Here is a 21,340-nt window from a genome sequence, read left to right on the forward strand (position 1 = left end):
TTAGGCACTGTTGACATACTCAAGAGGTTAGGCACAAATCCTTATGTCACCAGGTGGGTAGCCAACTGGCACAAAGACAGGGCCCAGGGAAGTCAGAATTAGGGAGTCCACCTCTACAAACAGACCAGTCACACATGGATTCCATCAGGGATTGATCCCGGGACTGCTCCTTTTTGGCATTTACTTCTCTGAAGTCAAGACCAATGTCAATTGTCTCTGGCTGACTAAATTTGGAGATAATTGCAAATTAGAGTTGTCACTGAATCCCATACTGACACAAATATTTTCCAGGAAGGGCTGACACACAGGAACAACTGGTGTCAGAGCCATGGACTAAAACAAAATGCCAAGAAATGCATAATAGTATCATTCAGGAAGTCATCCACCCCTTATAATACTGACAAGGCATCCCTTAGAGTTGACCCAGTAGTCAGGGACTTAGGGACACAGACAGTAACCTACCCAGCCTTTGACCATCAAGTCTACATTAGTGAAGAAAACATTCTATGTTGCGTAACTAGTAAACAAAGGTATGGTATCTAGATCCAAGGAAGTCACTGTTCCACTGTATTCGGTATTCATCAGACTTATCATTTGAGTACCATATCCAACAACTAGAACATCCACAGAAGTTCCTTACTAAAAGAATAAAGGGTGTAAGTAACATGTCCTATACAAAGCGCCTCAAGGCCCTATCCCTGTATTCTATCTCCTACAGGCTGTTGAGGGGAAATCTATGCCTGGCATACAGGGCATTGTAAGACCCAGTCTGATGGACCTCCTGCATATCTGCAAAACAAACAGCACTAGAACTACCTGTTCAAAGACTTAAACCTTGCCTGTGACATAAACAGGACCTGCTGGAAGAGACAGAATTTCCTAAAGGATGGCAAGCCAACAGTTGGCAAAACATAGTGCAGTTGTTAATCCATGTGGGCACGGTTTGCTTACCAAATGGCAGCATCCTCCTCCTGGGGAAAAAAAAATAAATAGCTTGTTCCAATGTCCTGAACTCACATACTCTCTTTGGGTAAACCAGAACTAGTAATGTGCATTCAAATTGCAAAAGTCTCCTTCTCCTCTAGGTTAAGCACCTGGATAGAATAAAGGGAAGTGAGCCCATTGGTTTTAGAAAAAAGATGCTACCATTTTAAAGAAGAAATTTATGTTAGGCCTAAGGCATGTTAAATCCCCAGTTTGGGTTTGTGAAGGGCCGATCTTGTCTCTTGAACCTGACTGACTTCTTCGAATCATTCTCCAGAGCCATGGACAAGGGTAAGGTGGTCCACACAGCCTATCTAGACCTTGCCAAGGCCTTTGACAACATCCCCCACTCTGGAATCATAGATAAACTTACTAAGCTGGGCATTAATCCCTACGTCACCCAATGGGTTGCTAACTGGCTTACTGATAGAACCCACACTGTAAAAGTAGCCGACTCCAAATCCAGCTCCAGACAAGTGACAAGTGGAGTACCTCAGGGTTCAGTCCTGGGACCGCTCTTGTTTGGCATCTACTTCTCTGAAGTACAGGCCAACACTAAGGGACTCTGGCTAACAAAGTTCGCAGATGACTGCAAACTGGGAGCCATTATTGAATTCCCAAATGATGTGGATACTCTACAAAAGGGCCTTACAGAAACAGATGCTTGGTGCCAGAGCCATGGGCTCAAGCTCAATGCCAAGAAATGTATAGTTATCCCCTTTGGGAAAAAACATGCATCTGTGAATTACTATATAGGTGGCAGTACACTAAACACCGAAAGTGTGATAAAAGATTTAGGGACACAGGTGGACAGTGGTCTCACCTTCGATAACCACATCGCCACAACAGTCAGGAAATCCTTCTATGTGGCACACCTCATCACTAAGGGCTTTTCATCCAGAAAAAAGGAGGTCATTGTCCCACTGTACTCATCCCTCATTAGACCCATTATAGAATACAACGCCCCGTTTGGTATGCACCTCTCAAGACATCTGCAACAACTGGAAAGGCCGCAGAAATACCTCACGAAAAGAATCACAGGCCTAAAGCAGATGCCCTACGCTGACTGCCTTAAAAAACTCTAGCTATACTCTGTCGCATATCGTCTACTCAGAGGTGATCTCCGCGTAACATACAAGGCCATGTCAAACTCAGAGCTGTTGGACATGCTACACTTAAAGAAATCCCAATCCCTCAGAGCCACACGCTCCAGGGATTTAAACCTTGTCATCACAATAAACAAAACATGCTGGAGGGATAGGTCCCTGACCCAGAGACTCCCCAGACTCTGGAATAGATTGCCCATACATGTCAAGCAGAGTGCCCCTTTGGCTCTCTTCAAAAGGAACCTTGACGATTGGATGGGAGAAAGGAAATTCACCCCAGGGATCACGTCAGTCACCCTGCTAGACAGGGGTCCAGGGAAGTAAATAGTGTGGGAAGAAATAGCCAGGGAATTGTTATGGCTAGGCTTGTATAGGCCCTAGGGCTGATAGCCTAGTACCAACCTATGAACCTAAATCCCTCTGAAAGACCAAATATGGCTCCCTACAAATTAGGACCTCAAACAAGATCCTGCATGCAGAGGCAATAAACACTAAGAAAACTGCCTTATGTAAGCAATTTATTTCACAGCCACTGAACCAGTATGCTAATACTATGGCTAGGCAATCCAAGCAATTATGAAGTCAAGTCACAAAAGGGAATTTTTTTAAAGTGGATAGACAAAATCTCTTTTAAGGAACTGCTGTGAAAAGACAGTTTTGGGTTAAATTACTTTCATCTACAAGGAGAAGCTGTGCAAAAGTACCACAAAAATGTACATGAACAATGAAGTAATTCGGGGCCACATCATACAGATGTTGGGGATAATTCTGTATAACTTGCAAATGAACTGGTACAAAATACCTTTTCTACACAGGTGAAGAATTTATTCTATTTCTCACATTTCCCTGAGGGAAACTCCTACGATTTGCATGAGCAAGTTTTCTGTACATTCAGTGGCCTACAGTATAAAACTGCATCTGTCTCATGAAAGAGAGGTGGGAGGTTGGCATAATGGTTAAGGTATTTTCCTTACAAACACAAAGTGCAGGGTTTGATTCTCATATGCAGTAACCAATTAGGCTTAAAATGGCCCTGAACGGCAGTTAGCCTAGTAGCAATCTATAAACCTATGAACCTATAAGGAATCATGGAGTGATAAGGATAAGCTTTGGCTTTTCTTCTGGGAATTTTTTGATGAGGTAAGGAATCAAACAATGGATGGGAGGTGTACAGGAAACACTCTTACCACAGGACAGAAAATGCATCCACTGTCGATTCACCTTGCTCTGCTGAACAAAACAGAACAAGGGGAGGACCGCATTCTCAGGAGTGGAGAAAATTATAATCTCTGGTGTCCCAGAAAAGCTATGGCAAGGCAGAACTCCAGAATCCTCTGCTCTATGAGAGGTCTGAAGTTGAGAATTACAAGACGACCAGCATGTTCACATCTCTGGAATGAAATTCAGTGCATAACTGATGCTGCCACACAAGCATTGCCTTCCTGCAAAGTGGTATAAGCATATCACCCTACCTGATTACACAGTACCCCCATGGCCTGGTTGTTGCACCAAAGCAGGGAAGAGAATGTTTTCAGCTCTCCCTAAAAAGGTTTGTCGGCAAGAAACACAGCTTCAGTTGGTCAGTGTCTAAATCCCTATCTTGGATGTCTATTTCCTGAACTAGAGAAACATCAGCTGTCATGATATCCAATGGGTACTGTTGCTGCTGCAGGAAGGGAAGGTCTATCCTGCGGGTGGTAGGGATATTATGTTTCAGTAAGATCACGGAAGGGTTTTGTTTTACATATATGGTGAGTCTGTTTCATAGTAGTGGTATCCTCTGGGATACATACCTGTCCCTCCAGATCATTCTGCTTATGCTGCAGAAGAGGTTGAGGTCTGTAGAATGGGCATTTCTAATACAACTTGTCTTGCAGATATGCAGTATGGCTATTAGTCTGGCCTGTGGATGCCTTATCAGTCAGGCATTGGTCGCTTCTTAGTAGAATGTATGATACTAAGTATAGTGACAGCCCTTTGAGACAGTCCATGTAGATTATGTCCCTTAAGCCCAAGATTCTTTTTGTAAGGAACCTCTGTGGATGCTCCAGTTTTTGCAAGTGCTTGGACAGGTAGATATTAAAAGGGGCATTGTTCTCTATGATTAGCCTAATGAACAGCTGACTTAAGTGGGACAGTTTCCTCTCTGGGCCTAGATATTATCTCTATTTATAAGCTGCACAACATAAAAGGACTTGCTCACAGCAGTGGACATATACTGGTCAAAAGTTACATCACAATACAGGTATCCCAATCTCAGACTAGTGGATCTCTCCACAGCTTTTATACAGGTGGAACCATTTACAACTGGCTTAGCACACTGCTGTGGACTGCCCTTAAGATTGTGGGCATAGCTGAAGAAAGCCTGATGGTTATCCCTGGCCTGACTGGCTATTTTTCTCTCTGTAATTTTTCCTTAGCAGTTTTTATTTTAACCTTAAGTTGCTTGTTTATTTTGTTAATTAGGTTCTTATTTTGTTGGGTGCTGCACTTTTTATTTTTCTTCTTCCTTTTGTTATAAACCTTACTGATACTTTGATACCACCAGGACAGTTTGTTTGTAGGGACTGCTCTGCACTTGCGTCTTTTGGGTTGGGTTGCTTCTGTGCAATTATGTGCATGTTAGTAAACGTTGGTGAAATATGTTCCTGCATAAATAGCAGAGTTTTCCTGGTTTGGGGTGAGAATCACTCAGAAGTACATTAGTTTAAACTATCTGGATGGCATTGCCTAAAAATGGCTCAGTGGGGGTGGATATAGTTTTAGCCAATATAGGAAAGTCTAGACAAGACAAGTGCATATTTTCCTTGGTGAAGCAGCACGATCTGTTGACCATGTCTTTCCAGGTTGACAGGTACTGTCAGCTTTGGGAGGCTGACAGATATTGTATCCTCCTACCTTAAATGACACCAAAGGTTAAGCCAATTGCTCACGTTAATTACCTTTTGGTTGTCCTGACTTATCATCCTTGGAAAAGGTAAAATTCTGCTCAATGCTATGGTCACTCTATGATGGCTCTTTTCATATAGTCCAAGGAGGTGTGTCTCAGTTGTTAACATCACATACACTATGACAGAGTCATAATGGTACCTGCTGTGCTGTTTAACGATTCGAGTACCTGTGCGATCTCGTAAATCCTGGCCCCAGACAAAATGAGAAAACAGTTGTGAATCTTTGCTAACTGGTTTGGTTCTGAACAGTTGGAATCTAATCTGACTGTGGACTTGCATACAACAAAACAGATATTCACCTTTATTTACAGAAATTAGGAAAGAAGGCAAGTAAGTTAATAGATTGATTGAAATTAACCTCAGTGGCTACCTTGAAAATAAATAATGATTTCATACGTACAGTCCATTTTTATAAAAATTTCAAGTAAGGAGGATGCACATACGATACTGGTAAATCAGGCACTCTTCTGGTGGAAGTAACTGCCATGAGAAATGAGATTTCCATGATGCAGATTTCAAATCTGCCACAGCAGTTACTTCAAAAGCAAGAAAATCCTTATTATGAGATTGGATAAGAAATGTGCATCTGAGAAAACCTTGCAAACCTTCAAGGATGCTTGTCACAGTGAGTCAGAACCTTGAAGAAAGTTCAAAACTGTTCACCTTTATCAAATGTGAAAGATCGGCGAAGGTCTAGAATCACAGCCGGCACTGCAGTGAAGGGATGCAAATTGTTGAAAACAGCCTATACAGAGAAAAACGGCTGTCTGTTTGTTCCTGTACATTTTTCTGTTATTAGGCTTTTGGGCAGAAGTAAGAATTTGCACCACTCTATCTAGGTGTAAATAGTCCCTTGCCATTATTGGAAGTGCAGTAACTATGCAGTTTACTGGATGGAATGAAGGTCTGGGTCAGACTTGTTGGACAGTTGGATTAAAAGAGTTCTGAATGACTCCAGACACAAGGTAATTTCCAGAAGATGAGACCAAAGCTGAGGGAACCAAACTTGTCGAGGCCAACATGGAGATAGGAGAATGACACTGGACTTGGCTCTGCCTGGCTTGCTGAAGAAACTCCGAAATCATAAGGAAATGCAGAAAAACTGAAGTAATTCTAGGGAAAATATTTGGATGTGAACATCTTTTGGAAGTCTCCAAAGAGAAGAGAAGTGATGAAAGAGAAGTTGATATATTTATGTTGGTAGGGGATGCAAGTGGTAGCAGGGCTTCCATGGTGACAGAAAAATCCTAGACAATACTGATCGGTTGAAGGATCACTTACATGGCATATTAGTAAACACGGACTAAGCTAGTCTGCTAGGGAATCGGTCTCCCTTTAGAATATCGTTGGCTCTCAGATGGTAATTTGTGGCCATAGTTCTTTCCCACACTCAAACTACTTTTCACAAAAGGAGGGGGGGGGGGTGAGCTCCTTCCTGCTTGTTTACATACCAAATTATTGCCAGTCTGGCAATCTGAATGTCAGCAGAAACTCTGCCTGTGGCCATATTCCTTGAACTGTCTGCTCTTAACAATGCCAGTCCTCCATCTGGTGACGAACACTACATGGGCTGGGACTAGGAACAGGTTTCGCAGGTTTGGGTTTGGCAAGTAAATCTACCACTTCGAGTCTACTTCAGAAGACTGAAAAACCAAAAGACTGAAAATTCAAAATACCGAATGACAGAATTTTGCCCCTTCTCCACTGATGTGCGATCTTGATGTTGGGATATACGGTTGGCATATATAATTAGTCTTTTGGGATTCAGTCTTTTGGTTTGTCAGTCTTCTGAAGTAGACCCACCACTTCATATCAAATTTGAGAGTCTTGCAGACCTTTTAGTGTTGCACCTTGATTTCATCCACCAACACCACCACTTAACATTTTAAGGTCCAGTGAAGAAGTCTTCACATTCAATCTGGCATTTGGAACCATGTAAACAGATGCAACCATAGATCACAAAACTTTCAGTAATAGCAAGGACAGGACTGACTAAGCCTGAATGAGCTGACGCAACACCTTCTATAAAGGGAAATCCTGTTTGAAGGAACACAACCAGCAACATGGTGCGTCCAGAATGCATCCAATAAATGTGAGCAACAGGGCGGGCTTCATATGGGAATCTGTGGTGTTTGGGACCAAATAGTGGATAAAATTAATGAGATTTCCCTCACAAAGATTAGACTGTCTTGTGTTGGACTGGCTAACATTCTTTTGTCTAGGTAAGGAAATACCTTCATGCCTTGCAGCTTCTGGTTCACTGAAACTACGGACACACATTTAGACAAGACCCTAGGGAGCTGATGTGATACTGAATGGGCATGTCCAGAAGTGATAACACTTTGTTCATACTGGGATGTGTAGAAATCTTTATGTAGACGTAAAGGTCCAAATATTAATGGAAATCATTGTCAAAAACATCAAAGTTCAATTATTAGGCAAAATACAAAAGATGAACCAAGTCTCCTACTGGCATACAAAGAAGAAAAATGGGCTGCAATGAGACCATTCAAAAGGACATTTAGGTATAAATTAATTTTGGTTGCTTAGACTAAGTACAGGCCTGAGATCATTAGTCTTTGGAAGAATAATTAGGTAATTTCTGGTCTGGAAGGACGTCTTGAACGGCTCACTTTTTGTATGAGGTTTAATCTCTCTGTTCCTGCGGCAATCTTGTGAGACAGTGGAGCAAGGGAGGGATGTGGAAGGGAATGGTATAATGTCTGAATATTACTGTCACAATCCACCTGTCGAGGGCGAGGGACAACCATGCATTGACATGGAGGGACAGATGACAACAAATGCCTCTGGAGTAAAGTTTCAGGGATAAGACTGCTGCTCATCCAGAAAGTGGACCATATGATCCATGCTTTGGCCATTTGTGCCTGCCTCTGGGCTGGCAACTATTCTAGAAGTTACCACAAACATGTCAATAATTTCTCCCAGAGTTTTAGCTATTTTTCTGCCATTACTCATGTCAGAATCCAAAGCTGATGTGGGCTATGTCGTGTCTTATAGAAGGTCCATTACAGAGCTTGAAATTTAATGACATCAGCAGTGATGGACTTGCCCACATTCTCCATAACTAACTTATAACTTTTTACTGATAAACCAAAAAATGGAGACCTATCAAAAAGGGACATTAACAATAGTGTGCCTGCAAAACATCCCAAATAACATCCAAACCAAAGGGGTAACAATGTTACACAGCGAAACCATTCAGTAAAAGCTGCAAGAATGACCAAGCATGTTAGAGTCTTTGCTGTGTAATACCTTAAATATCTTGTAGTGGAGGCCCATGCAATACATACAAATAACCCCGTAAAGACATACCATATTTTCAGCTACATGACAACCCTTTGCTTTGGATGTTATTTGGGATATTGTAAGACACACTATTGTTAATGGACATCAAGTTTAGTTTTAAATTCTACGTTTCTACAGTATAGCTGAAACATTCACTTATGCTGTACTGATGAGGTCAGAGAAAGGCTGAAACATGGCATGTCTACAGCAAGTGGGGTTTTACCTTACTGGCCTGAGTGTACCCATAAAGACTTAAAAAGGCAAAACAAAATCAATGCCCTTAAGGGGTCACTTGCATATATCCTATAGGCATCCACTACAGGAGGCTTAAGGTACTACACAGTAAAGACTCTAGCTTGCATTCATCTTTGTTGCATTTTTTTCCTCAGTTAAAAATGACAGATTAACCAGATCTTCAGCGGTTCAAAAAAAAAAAAACACTGCCATCTTTTTCAGCTACCATTTAGTCCTTATGTACATATTTTTATCTTCTGAAGACTTTTGAATTCCTTCCCTACTCCCCTAGTCAGTGACTCTGCCCCATCCATACATGCTCTGTCTTGCCATGTTGGCTCTGCCCCATCCATACATGCTCTGTCTTGCCATGTTGGCTCTGCCCCATCCATACATGCTCTGTCTTGCCATGTTGGCTCTGCCCCATCCATACATGCTCTGTCTTGCCAGGTTGGCTCTGCCCCATCCATACATACTCTGTCTTGCCATGTTGGCTCTGCCCCATCCATACATGCTCTGTCTTGCCATGTTGGCTCTGCCCCATCCATACATGCTCTGTCTTGCCATGTTGGCTCTGCCCCATCCATACATGCTCTGTCTTGCCATGTTGGCTCTGCCCCATCCATACATGCTCTGTCTTGCCATGTTGGCTCTGCCCCATCCATACATGCTCTGTCTTGCCATGTTGGCTCTGCCCCATCCATACATGCTCTGTCTTGCCATGTTGGCTCTGCCCCATCCATACATGCTCTGTCTTGCCATGTTGGCTCTGCCCCATCCATACATGCTCTGTCTTGCCATGTTGGCTCTGCCCCATCCATACATGCTCTGTCTTGCCATGTTGGCTCTGCCCCATCCATACATGCTCTGTCTTGCCATGTTGGCTCTGCCCCATCCATACATGCTCTGTCTTGCCATGTTGGCTCTGCCCCATCCATACATGCTCTGTCTTGCCATGTTGGCTCTGCCCCATCCATACATGCTCTGTCTTGCCATGTTGGCTCTGCCCCATCCATACATGCTCTGTCTTGCCATGTTGGCTCAGCCCCATCCATACATGTTCTGTTTTGCCATGTTGGCACTCTACTTTGCTGTTCATGTACAACGTTGGCACTCTACTTTGCTGTTCATGTACAACGTTGGCACTCTACTTTGCTGTTCATGTACAATGTTGGCACTCTACTTTGCTGTTCATGTACAACGTTGGCACTCTACTTTGATGTTCAAGTACAACTACAAACTGAAGGAAAAGCTCAACCATTCTGTATGCGCTTCTGCACCTGCCAAACATCACTGCATTACATTAAAGATTAATACTCATTTGTTTCCAGTCATTGGGGTGCAAACAATGTCATGGGGAGGCAATCATTCAGGCAGCCATAAGGGTTTTTTCTTTTTCATTAAACTTAATGTTTCCAGTTGCACATACCTGTAACTGATCAAAGGGTGGGTGTGAAATGGGCATTTGTGGTGGGGATGTCACCTGCTTCCATGATGATTTTACCCCCCACATGGCCCTGCCTCCCTTGTAGGTAAATGTCTTGGCACTGACCTTCAGTTAAGTCAGGGATGCCTGATTGCCTCAACAATCCTCACCCCCCCTCCCACATTCTCCAGCACCTGGATTACTATTTGAACCCAGACGTTTGGGTCACAATCGGGGCTTTATGCCTTCACACCATGCAGCCAACTAACTTGACCATCTTGCCTGTAGCTGGCTGTAGCATTATGTCTCTCAAGATCTTTTCTACACTTTTATCTAGTTCATTTTTTAAGAGCACGTAATGTTACTATATAACGCTAAGGACTGAAAGCAACTTGATACTTTTCCTGTTAACAAGATCTTCTACCTGACAGCCAAACATCTTTAGCTCCTTACTGAGCAGCAGTTTATCTCCTTTACTAAGGGGGGGGGGGTGTCACATAAACCTGAAAACATCCATCCTCACCAACTGCTGGTGTCTTACCTTGCTGACATACCACATCATCCAGGCAGCCACAATGTTATTTTTCTTTTTCATTAACCTTAATGTTTCCATTGCACATACCCGTAACTGACCAAGAGTGGGTGTACAATGGGCATTTGTGGTGGAAGTGCCACCTGCATCAAAGCATTCCAAAAAATCCACAAGATGAAAATCTAGCAGCAATTACCTCCTTCTTCTTTTTCTTCTTTTTCTTTTTTTCTCTTGAAGATGACGATTTGCTTTCTTTATCTGTTCAGAATAATTGCACAACAGTTACTAGGGCAGAACTCAAAACTAGCAAACTAAATATTTTCAGAACCATTAAAAAAATGTAAATTCCAGATGGAAATCCTTAACACCTGAAGACCGCTGGAAAGTGATCCTATGCCTATATGTATTGCTGATGGAAAGTTAAGAGGCAAAGATCTAAGTTTTCAGAAGCTGCTCCTCTGACCCCCAAAAGACATCAAAACTAAAAAAATAAGAAATCACATCCAAGTATTCCCCATTTCGTAGAATGCAATACTGTAGCATTAAAAATTGGTTATGGAGGCTAGCTTTGTTGGCATATAGTGATAAAGCCCTAACTATAACCCAGGTGACTTAAGTTTGGCTTGACCAGTTGTGTTGCTGTGGGCAGGATAGGCATGTGTATTCAAGCAGGAGGGTAATATTCAGTCTTCCTATGTGACCAACCCTGGAGGAGGAGCAGAGATGCTTGGGAGATAGTCGTAGGGTGTGTGTTCAGCTTTCCAATCCATGAACACTGTAGACTATATATGTGTGAGCACAGATGCATGTTTGTTTGCAAAAAGGTACAATGGTCCCCTCATTGAAGTAAGTCTCATGTCATCCAGCCAAGAAAAAGAGGAGAGGTTAGGTCCTTAAGAAGAAAACCCAATGGCTGCAAGTGTAATAGCTGTGTCATGTACTGCTCACGCACCAGTGAAGGGGAATGGCTGGGCAACTGTGGAAATCATATCAATGGGCATGGGGCTATTAATAAAAATGGGTTAGAGTTCTAAAACAGCAAATGGAGGCTAGGTTTTGCCAATGAAAACGGTTTATCAGTGTGATAAAAACTATAATACTAACTGCGGAACTCTATAGCTCAGAAACATTCCACAACTCTGAAGTACAGTAGTTTACGATTTATGAGAAACATTGTAGAGTCTGTTGATAGAACAACAAGATAAAGTACCAAAAGCACTCACCCCAACATCATCCGCAGTCTCAAGAAACTGAGGGTCAACTAGGGAAGGCAGTAATGTATCGCCACATAGAAGGTCTTATATCTCACTGGAAAGTTCGGCAGTACTACAGCAAAGTACCACCTTGTGACCTAAGCCAAAGGTAAGCTATGGCTGGATGGCATTAAAATTATAAGGGAGGAGCTGTGCCTAGAGATCATACCAATGAATGTGCATGGAAGTTAAGTGTGAATCTTACCTTTTCCACTATGTGCATCACTCAGGGATTAAAGGACAAGCACAAAAATTCTTCCCCCTTTCACTATGACCTAAAACTAGCTGTCCTAAATCTCCAACTGCTGCATCCCAGCCGCATAAGATAGAAAAGTTTCAGAAGCACCAAGATGTGCAGTTGGCCATACTAGTGATTGGAAAAACAATGGATTAATGGGGAAAAGGTCACTTAGTGGCCTGATAACAAGCAGAAGCTTCTGTTCTTAAAAGTACAATCTAGATATTTAGCTTGGGTGCCTGTCTAATGACAGCATGAAGTACATGGGACTCTACTTGAAACATTACAACTACAGATGCACAACCACCAAGAGCAAGGAAAGTCATTACAAGGCAAATCTCCAACAGCTTAGCAGTGGAGAAGGAAAAAGCTTTCCCTACTACTTCCAGCAAACTTGTCTTTACAGCACGTACATAACAGAAAGCAACCAAAAATATCATCCCCACTAACATCCCACTCCAAAAACTAAGAAATTATAAGGCTGGTGGTTTAACTATGAACAAAATGTCTAGATTGCAAAGGTAAAATATATGGTTTGGTCAAATACTGAAACTGACCCAGCTATGCAACAACTAATAGAGTCTCTGGAAGGTAATACCCACTTGATGGTTAATTGGCAGGGATTGAAGAGCTGTGGTTATCAGCATTGTCAGGTACTGGCTACTACCAACAGGCTTGTGTTAGGGGGATATAATGCTGGAAAGTAAGCTGAGTTCAATATAAAAACATCGAAAGAACGTGAGTTTACATTAAAAAAAACAAATCTAGTCAAGTATCCCAGTGCCACACAGTCAGTTTACCTTCTTCACTGCTTTCTTTGGCTGTTTTTTCCACAAAGCCTAACCCAAACAAATCAGAGTCATTCTTCGGTTTGAAGGATCGAGTACTGCTTTTCACAGGTTCAAGAACCTTTGGAGGACTGATGTCCTCATCTGAGATATCAGAAATGACAGCTCTAACCGGTGAAATCTCCTTAGAAAAAAAATAAGAAATAAAGTGCAACATTTAAAAATTAACTTTCTGTTTCATAATGGAAATCACTGTCAAAAATTTCAGAGTTCAAGTTAGACAAAATGCAGAAGACACAGAAAAAATAAATGAGATTAATCAAAGAAAGGAAAGAACCACAATGTACAGGTATGTGAACTAGTCAAGTTTTTTCCTAAATCAATGCATTTACCCTTTAAATAAGATGTTAAACAAATGTCCCATCAGCTTCAGTTGGTGGTAACTCAGGTGGATGTAAAAGATCCCATAGTACCTGTCAAAAAGCATAGGGGTCCTTTATTTATATACAAAAAAATCTTATTTATAAAACACTTACATATTTACAAATATTTTACATATGTACAAATATATAAATATACAAACATGCTTAAATATATTCATAATTTGCATTACATTCATGCTAAATTTTCATCCCTATTAGACCCCCATTCCTTTTACAATAACCACCATCTGATTTTACTTAATACTGTTGCTAAAATCCATTTACCATTAAACATACATTCATTTATTCTTTCATTCCATATAACTCATATAACATAAAATAACTTTTTATCTATTATTTTAACATATTCTTTGCTTATGTTCTTATAATATCAATATTCAATCATATCCATGTTTATTCTATCCACTACTTTTATATCTTCAAAAAACCTTCTTTACATAGTTTTCCCAATAACATTTTTTACTCTTTTACATTTCAAAAACATGTTTCCTTTGTTTCTTCTTCTTGATAATGTAAATATATTCTATTAGTTTTCTTTTCATATGGCTTATTTCCTTTTACTGGCAATTTATCTATTGCCAGTCTACACAAAACATGTGTTAGTTTTTCCCATTTTTATTTTACATAGTAATGTTTTATCATTACATTTTTATACCATACTTTTCTACATTTTTCTATATCCTCAGTTATTACTTTCCAAAAAATATTTTTCCATGTAAATTTTTTTTCCTCATTTATGCTCTCTCTTTTAATCTGTTTTTACCATATCCCAAAATTTATCACACTTGTATTTATAGTTTTACTACTAATATCTCATACACTTTAGCACGTTATACAAATTTAATGAAGCAGTGCATGCCACTGGGTTAATTAACCCTAAACCTCCTCTTATTAATGCGTTTAATCTAAAACCCCAAATAAATGAAAATCATCTACAATAATTCCTTTTCAAATACATTTGGCAACATTAATACACTTGCTAAGTGTGCCATTTTCCCCATCAGTACAGAAATTATCAAATTAGCCTTTTTTGAATTTATATACTCTCCAGAAAAGACAGGATTGCTTTTTTGTTTTGCAATTATTATGTCATTTGCATATGTTAACAAAAATGGAACTCTTAACCCTTCAGGTGTTATATAAGTAAACTCATTAATTTTGTAATTTATTTTGCATACTATTACATTCATAACTAATGCAAAGGGTATACAACTCACTGGACATCCTTGTCTTAAACCACTCTTTATATGCACCTCTTGGCTTAACCAGCCATTTACAAAGTATTTTTACTTTATTATCACTATACCCGGATATACATAATTTCCTGACTTTCTCACTTATTTTATATACTTTCATTATTACGCATAAGATTTTATGTCCAATTGTGTCACTTGCCTTATTAAGGTCTCCTATCATGATTTTCGCTTCTTTTCTGTTCATAATATCATCCACAATTTCTCTAAATACCATTAATAATTCTTGACAATCATTCCCCTTTACACTGCATATGCTATCTTCCATAACATTTTCCATTTTAGTTTCAAATCTCTTTTGTTTTATTTTCATAAAATTGGTCTCCATTTTTTTTAATTCTCTTCTATATTCCTTCTTACATGTGAATTTAATTATTCTACTAAATAGTTCTTTATACATAAAACCTTCACTTAGCCATTCATTCATGACTGTTATTTTTTTTTTGTCAATCCCTTAAATGTTTATACATTTCATACCCTATTCCAACTGGGTCTGCAGCCGAATCTATATTTATATATTGTAATACTTTATCTAGCTGTTTTAAAGAAATCTCCTTTTTGAACTCTTTATTCTCTTTTTCTGTTAACTTTTTTACTTTCCATGTTTTTTCACTACCTTCTTTTTTTCTTTAAACATTTCTTGCACATATTGTACTACACTATTCATAATCTTTTCCTGGGTTTTCTATTTCTCCTTTTACATTTTATCTCTCATTAACTATCATCTTCCTTTACTCTGCTTAAGTACCTCAATACTTCTCTTTTTCCCTGTAAACAATCTTATTGCTTGCATAACAATTCTTGTATTTTTTCTTGATTTCTTTCATACAATTCTTTTGCTTTGTCAAATTACTTTCTGGCATTATGTTCTAAATCTTCCAATGTATTATTATATATTATTTTATATTTTTCTTTCCCCTACTTTTTTCACATCATATTACCATTGTAAAAACATTTTTATATTTTTCTTTAAATATCCACCATTCAGACCAAATTTTTATAAAATCTTCTCATTGTGACATGGTCTTTCCATAATCTCTTTCCTTCTTCATTCCATGCTTTCTCATTTATCCTTTTTATTACTTGCCTATTTTTACATATGCCTCATTTTCTTTTAGCTCTAGCCGTATTGCAAAATGATCAGAAACTCCTGCTTTAACTACCTTCCCTTCTCGTATAACTAAATCTTCTGACACTATAAAATAATCTATTTCAGTTCTATACATACCCCTTTTGTAAGTCCATGAATTTTTTGTCCCAGAGTTTTAACTTACCACATCTTATAACTTCTGACATTTTTCTTACATCATTTCCTTTCTTTTTTTTTTTGCTTGCCTCTTAAATCACAATTAAAGTGTCTTGTTATTATAATATTCATATTTACCAATACATAATCTAAAATCTGATGTAATAACCTTTCCCTTTCTTTACAGTTAGTATAAGCATATAATTCTATATACTTGTTCTTTCCATTTTAAATCTACAATGGTTACTCTTCCCATTTTTTTGCTAAAGTTACATCTATTATCTTTAGTGTATTTCTACAGCATACACCTATTCCAGAACACCTCTCATTTCCCAACTTCCAGATTATCTGTCTCGACAGTGTCTCTGTAATCTTTCTTCATTTGTTAAAAATCTTGTGTCTTCTAATATAATTACATCTACATCACATGTAGTACACCACTCTAAAATTCCTATTTTTCTTACTATATTCTTAATAATATTCATATTTACAGAAGGAACATATTCATGGTTTCATACGTTCTTAGCTAATTACTAGACTAGCTTTGGTTAGGTTTAGAATGGCCTATTCCCTTTCCAAAGGTGAGGATCAAACACTGCACTTTGTGTCTGTGAGTCAAACATCTTAACCATTATACTAAGCCCCAGTCTTTAGACATATATATTCTTTTTCATCCATTTTCTTTCTTTTTTCTTCTGTACTTACCCCTTTAAATTTTCCCTTTCTGTCTTTACTCTTTTACCAATAGAATTCTTTTTCCATTTTACTACATTCCAGTTTGTCTTCATCCCTTATTTCAGAACCTTCCTCTGTGTCCTCTGTATTATTTTTTCTCATCTAATTTGCTTTCTATTTCTACTATTTTTAAAATGTCTCCTTTTTGTTCATTTTATTCCCTTTCTCTTTTTCTCTACTGTTTCCATTTTTGTAATCCATCCATAAATATTCAATTATATTTATAGCATCTCAATTCACATTTTTGGATCATGTTCCCTTTCCCCACAAAAATAACATTTTGTTTTGCCACAGTTATTTATCAAATGTCCTTCTTTCCCACAAAACGAACATGTTTTGGGTTGTCCCCAGTATTTTACAACACCCGTTTACCTCCACATTTATCATGCTTGGTATATTAATATTTTTTCTCTATTTTAACAGAATATTATAATCCCAGCCACCAGTTCATAAACCCCTTTTGTCATAAACTTTTGAAATGTCCAGTTCTTCTCTACATAAAACTTTCAAATGTCTTTTCACAGTCTCTCTTTTTACCTCTGTTCAAAATTCTACATTAATCTTCTTTTTAGCTTCCCTGATAAATGCTGTTATCACAAAGATTTCATGGGTTACAGTCTTTCTTTCACATTCTCCAAGAAAATTTTCCATTGAAAAAACAGTCTCAAATATGTCATAAAATGTCTCTAAGAATAAATGCTCTAATCTTGTGCTTTTACATCTAGAGGAACTATTAAAATGTCCACGTCATACCTGTCCATTTGTTTGTCTTCTTTACTTTGAATCCTTACCAAGTACTTCCATTTTTCATTTTTTCTGCCTTATTTTCTGCTACTCCACTTTGCCTTCTTTTGCTTTCTCTGCATATGTTTTCTTTTCCATCTTACCATCATTCTTCGAGATTTTTTGCTGCATCCTCCTTTTGTATTTTCTCCATAATGTCCCCCCAGGAAACATCTCCTTCATTTTCTGGCTCACTCTACACCAACATTTCTTTAAGTAAATCATCTTGCAACCCTCCTGTCTGGAGGGCTGTAATTATAAGTCCATCATTTGCATCAAACAGGTTTCTTTGAAAGATATCCTCTGAATGCAGCACACATTCTCCGGTCTTGATATTTGCTTTCTCCTTCATTTGTTACACTACTCCATCATCTTCTTCTCTCTTCAATTGCCTCCCTGTTAATCCAGGTTATCTCTGCACCTGGAACAGAAACAGAAAGTGCTACTCCAAAATGGTTCCCCTCACAAAAATAATGAGTAGTATTTTTTTATTTGTATACATATATACAATCCATATTTTTTTTACATATTTACAATATTTATTTATTTATTAACATCATTCACTACACTGGTATTCACATTTTAAGTATCTCTCCCCCACTCTTTAACCCACAACCAAAACCACATTTTTCCAGTATTTTTCTCAACATCCATTTTCCACTTTATCTGGTTTCATTAAGTCTTTCATTCCATTAAACCGATGTTACATAAAATTCAATTCTATCCATTTTGTTTGCTTCATTCTGGGATCTAGTCCCATAAAACCCATGCTCTATCATGTCCATGTTTAAAATTTTAATCAAATCATGTTTACATACTTCTTTCCAGTTTACGATTCTCTCACATTTAAAATAAACATGTTCTGTAGTTTCCGATTCTTTACATTTATTACATATTCTATCCTGTTTTCTCTTATATGGCATATTTTACCACACTAGTATTTTTCTATGGACAACCTCCACAAAAAATCATGACATTCTTTAATTTTTTTAATAAATTCTATATCTCATTATTGCTTTCTTATCTATCTCTAACTCTTTCCATGGATGCACCAAATAAAAGGATCTCATAATGTTAACAAACCGTTCTTTTCTACTCCTTTCTACCACATTCTTTCTTAATTTCCACAATACAATTTTGCTGTAAAAGTCCTTCATTTTATTAGTAACACTTTTGCTTCTTTTTTCATTTCTTCCCAAAATTCTCTACATTTACAACACACTGCTGTTTCTATCAAGTCTTTACTACTTTTCATTATTCCTTTTACTACTTTATACATACATAAAGAGGCTGCATGTATAATTAACAGTTTATGCACTTCCAATTGAAGTATGACTTACAGTAGACAGAAGTTACTAGAAATTAAACTATTGACATCTACATATTGCTGGCTGGATGCCTTGAAGTCTGCAGAGTATCTGGGACCTACTACTTGCATGGAGCTACAACAGCTGTGTATTTCAACTCTTCATACTCTAAAGTGTTGAAACTGGTACAACAGGTTTCTGGAATACGCTGGACAAGTAAAAAGAGATGTCAGAGAACAAAGAAAAGAAGTTGCAGAGCAGGTACTGATGTAAAGTTAAAAGCAAACCAATACAGGCCTGTACTACCAACTACACTGCTAGCTGATGTGAAATCACTGGATAGCAAGACAAACTACTTGTGACTGGAACTCTCCAACAAGAGCAAGGTGAGAAATACTTGTTTATTTTTGATTACTGAGACGTGGCTGCATGACAAGATACATGATAGTGCAGTAAACTTAAGTTTACGCAGTTTCCTGCAGACAGAAAACATACATTGTGTGGAAAGGCCAGAGGAGGTGGAGTCTGCATCTATGTTAACAAAAGATGGTGCAGCAAATGTGAAATCATACTGTCACACTGTGGGATAGCTTAGAGTTCCTCTCCATTACATGTAGATCATTTTACTTGCCCAGGGAGCTGAATGGAATCAGTGTAGCAGTGGTGTACATCTCCCCTAGTGCTAATACCAATGAGGCGCTAAATAAACTGCAATCACATGGGTGAGCTGCAGAGCAAATATCCTGACTTTGTACATGTGGCAGCTGGTGAAAGGAAGTACTCCCATACTACCATCAATATGTGGATGTTCCTACAAGGGGTGACAATATCCTGGGACAAGGTGTAGATAAACTTAAAGAAAGCTTATAAGGCAGTGCAACTTCCACAAATGGGAACCTCTGACCATTATACTATCTTGCAGCTTACAAACCTGCACTGGTTAGAAACAAATCAGGGTATGGCTCGAAGGGGTTATGGAGACACTCCAAGACCGCTTTTAAAGAATCAACTGGATATGTTCAAGGAGGCAGCCACAGTGAATCAGCATCTGAACATTAATGAATACACTGAGGTAGTGATGGCATACATTTCAAACTGTGTTGATAGGATAAAAAATACCAACAATATCACTATTAGAGCTAACTAGAAGCCATGGTTCACCCCTGTGGTAAATGAGCTTCTGATGGAGAGAAGCACAGCTTACAGGGCTAAGGAGAAAGCAGTCCCAAGTGTAGCAAGAGGTAATCCGAGGAGGGGTATAAAGGAGGTTAGAGCCACTTTGAAGACATGAAGGCTGTAAGGAGACTATGGCAAGGCATAGATAGATGAGATCACGGACTACAAAACAGGTCAGCACAGTTTGAGGACAGCATTTAATTCCTGGACAATTTGAACATCTTCTTTGGTAGATTTGAGGAACAGGTTGTCACTAAACCTACCCAGTGATGAGAAGAATGCAGTAGGAGAGTGAACATCAGGAAGGCTACTGGCCCAGACAACACACTGGGCAAGGTATTAGGCTGTGCTGATCAATAATGCACAGTGCTCAAGGAAATATTTAAAACCTCTCTTGCTATGGCGAAAATACCCTCATGCTACAAGGAAACTAATGTCATCCCACTAAGAAAACCACTCCCCTCCAGCACTAACGACTATAGACCAGTTGCTCTGATATCCACTGCTATGAAATGTTTTGAGCAGCTGATCAAAAAGTATCTTTCATTATGCCTACCTCCTGATTTTGACACTCTACAGTTTGCAAACACAGCTAACCCCGATCCATGGCTGATGCCACATCAGTAGCAATATACATCTCCCCAGAGCATTTAGAGGGCAATGAAAACTATGTGAGGATACTGTTCACAGACTTCTGCTCTGCATTTAATACAGTGGTACTAATTCAGCTGATAGAAAAACGGGTACGTTTAAGAATCAGTAAACATCTCTGTAACTGGATCCTGGACTTCCTGATTGAGAGACCAGAGAGGGTGTGTCCAGGTAAGAACATATCAACGTTTATCATGATTAACACTGGGGTTCCACATGGATGTGTTCGCAGCCCAGTGTTATTCACCATCCTGACCCATGACTGCTATGCTAAGCACAAGTCCAACCATATCATCAAGTTTGCTGATGGCACCACATTCTTTGGCCTCATCACAAAGGAGGATGAAAGGATGTACAGAGAGGAGGTGGCATCTCTGATCAGTTGGTGCAAGGGGAACAACCTTGACCTGAATGTAAGCAAGACAAAAGAGATTATCCTCGATTTCAGGAAAAGGAGAACAAACCACCTAGTGCTCAGGATCAATGGTGAGAGTGTGAGAGGGTTAAGAGTACAAAATTCATGGGTGTACATATATCATAGGATCTCTCGTGGTCAGGAAACACTAGCCAACTGGCCAAGAAAGTGCACCAACACCTCCAATTTTTAAAAAGGTTGAAAAAAGCTAAGCCTCCTACTCATATTCTCTCCACCTTCTATAGAGGTGCAAAAGAGAGCATCCCCACCTGCAACATGACAGTGAGGTTTGGAAGCTCCACAGCTACATAAAGGAAGGAGCTACATAGAGTGGTGAGAGTTGCATAGAAGATAACAGGTTCCAGTCTTCCATCGATACATCTTTATTCTGCAAGAAGCATCCGAAAGGCCACCAAAATAATACAGGACAACATGCATTCTGTGCAAGGACTGTTTAAGCATTTAGCATTGGGCAGGACATATCGCAGCATCCACTGCAGGACTACAAGATTC

At 39.0% G+C, this 21,340-nt stretch overlaps 1 protein-coding gene across 1 annotated transcript in view; it reads right to left on the bottom strand.

Moving 5' to 3' along the window:
• The window catches only part of RABL6 (RAB, member RAS oncogene family like 6), a 1,129,210-nt gene that overhangs the window by 32,577 nt on the left and 1,075,293 nt on the right, over positions 1-21,340 (bottom strand). The window contains exons 13-14 of the mRNA XM_044058056.1: positions 12,831-13,002; positions 10,736-10,797 (exon numbers count right to left, since the gene is read on the bottom strand). Coding sequence (XP_043913991.1) covers positions 10,736-10,797; positions 12,831-13,002 — 234 coding nt within the window. The remainder of the gene's footprint in view (positions 1-10,735; positions 10,798-12,830; positions 13,003-21,340) is intronic.

The sequence above is a fragment of the Protopterus annectens genome, chromosome 16.part0, assembly GCF_019279795.1.
Source record: "Protopterus annectens isolate FY-2018-M chromosome 16.part0, PAN1.0, whole genome shotgun sequence".
Taxonomy (NCBI): domain Eukaryota; kingdom Metazoa; phylum Chordata; order Ceratodontiformes; family Protopteridae; genus Protopterus; species Protopterus annectens.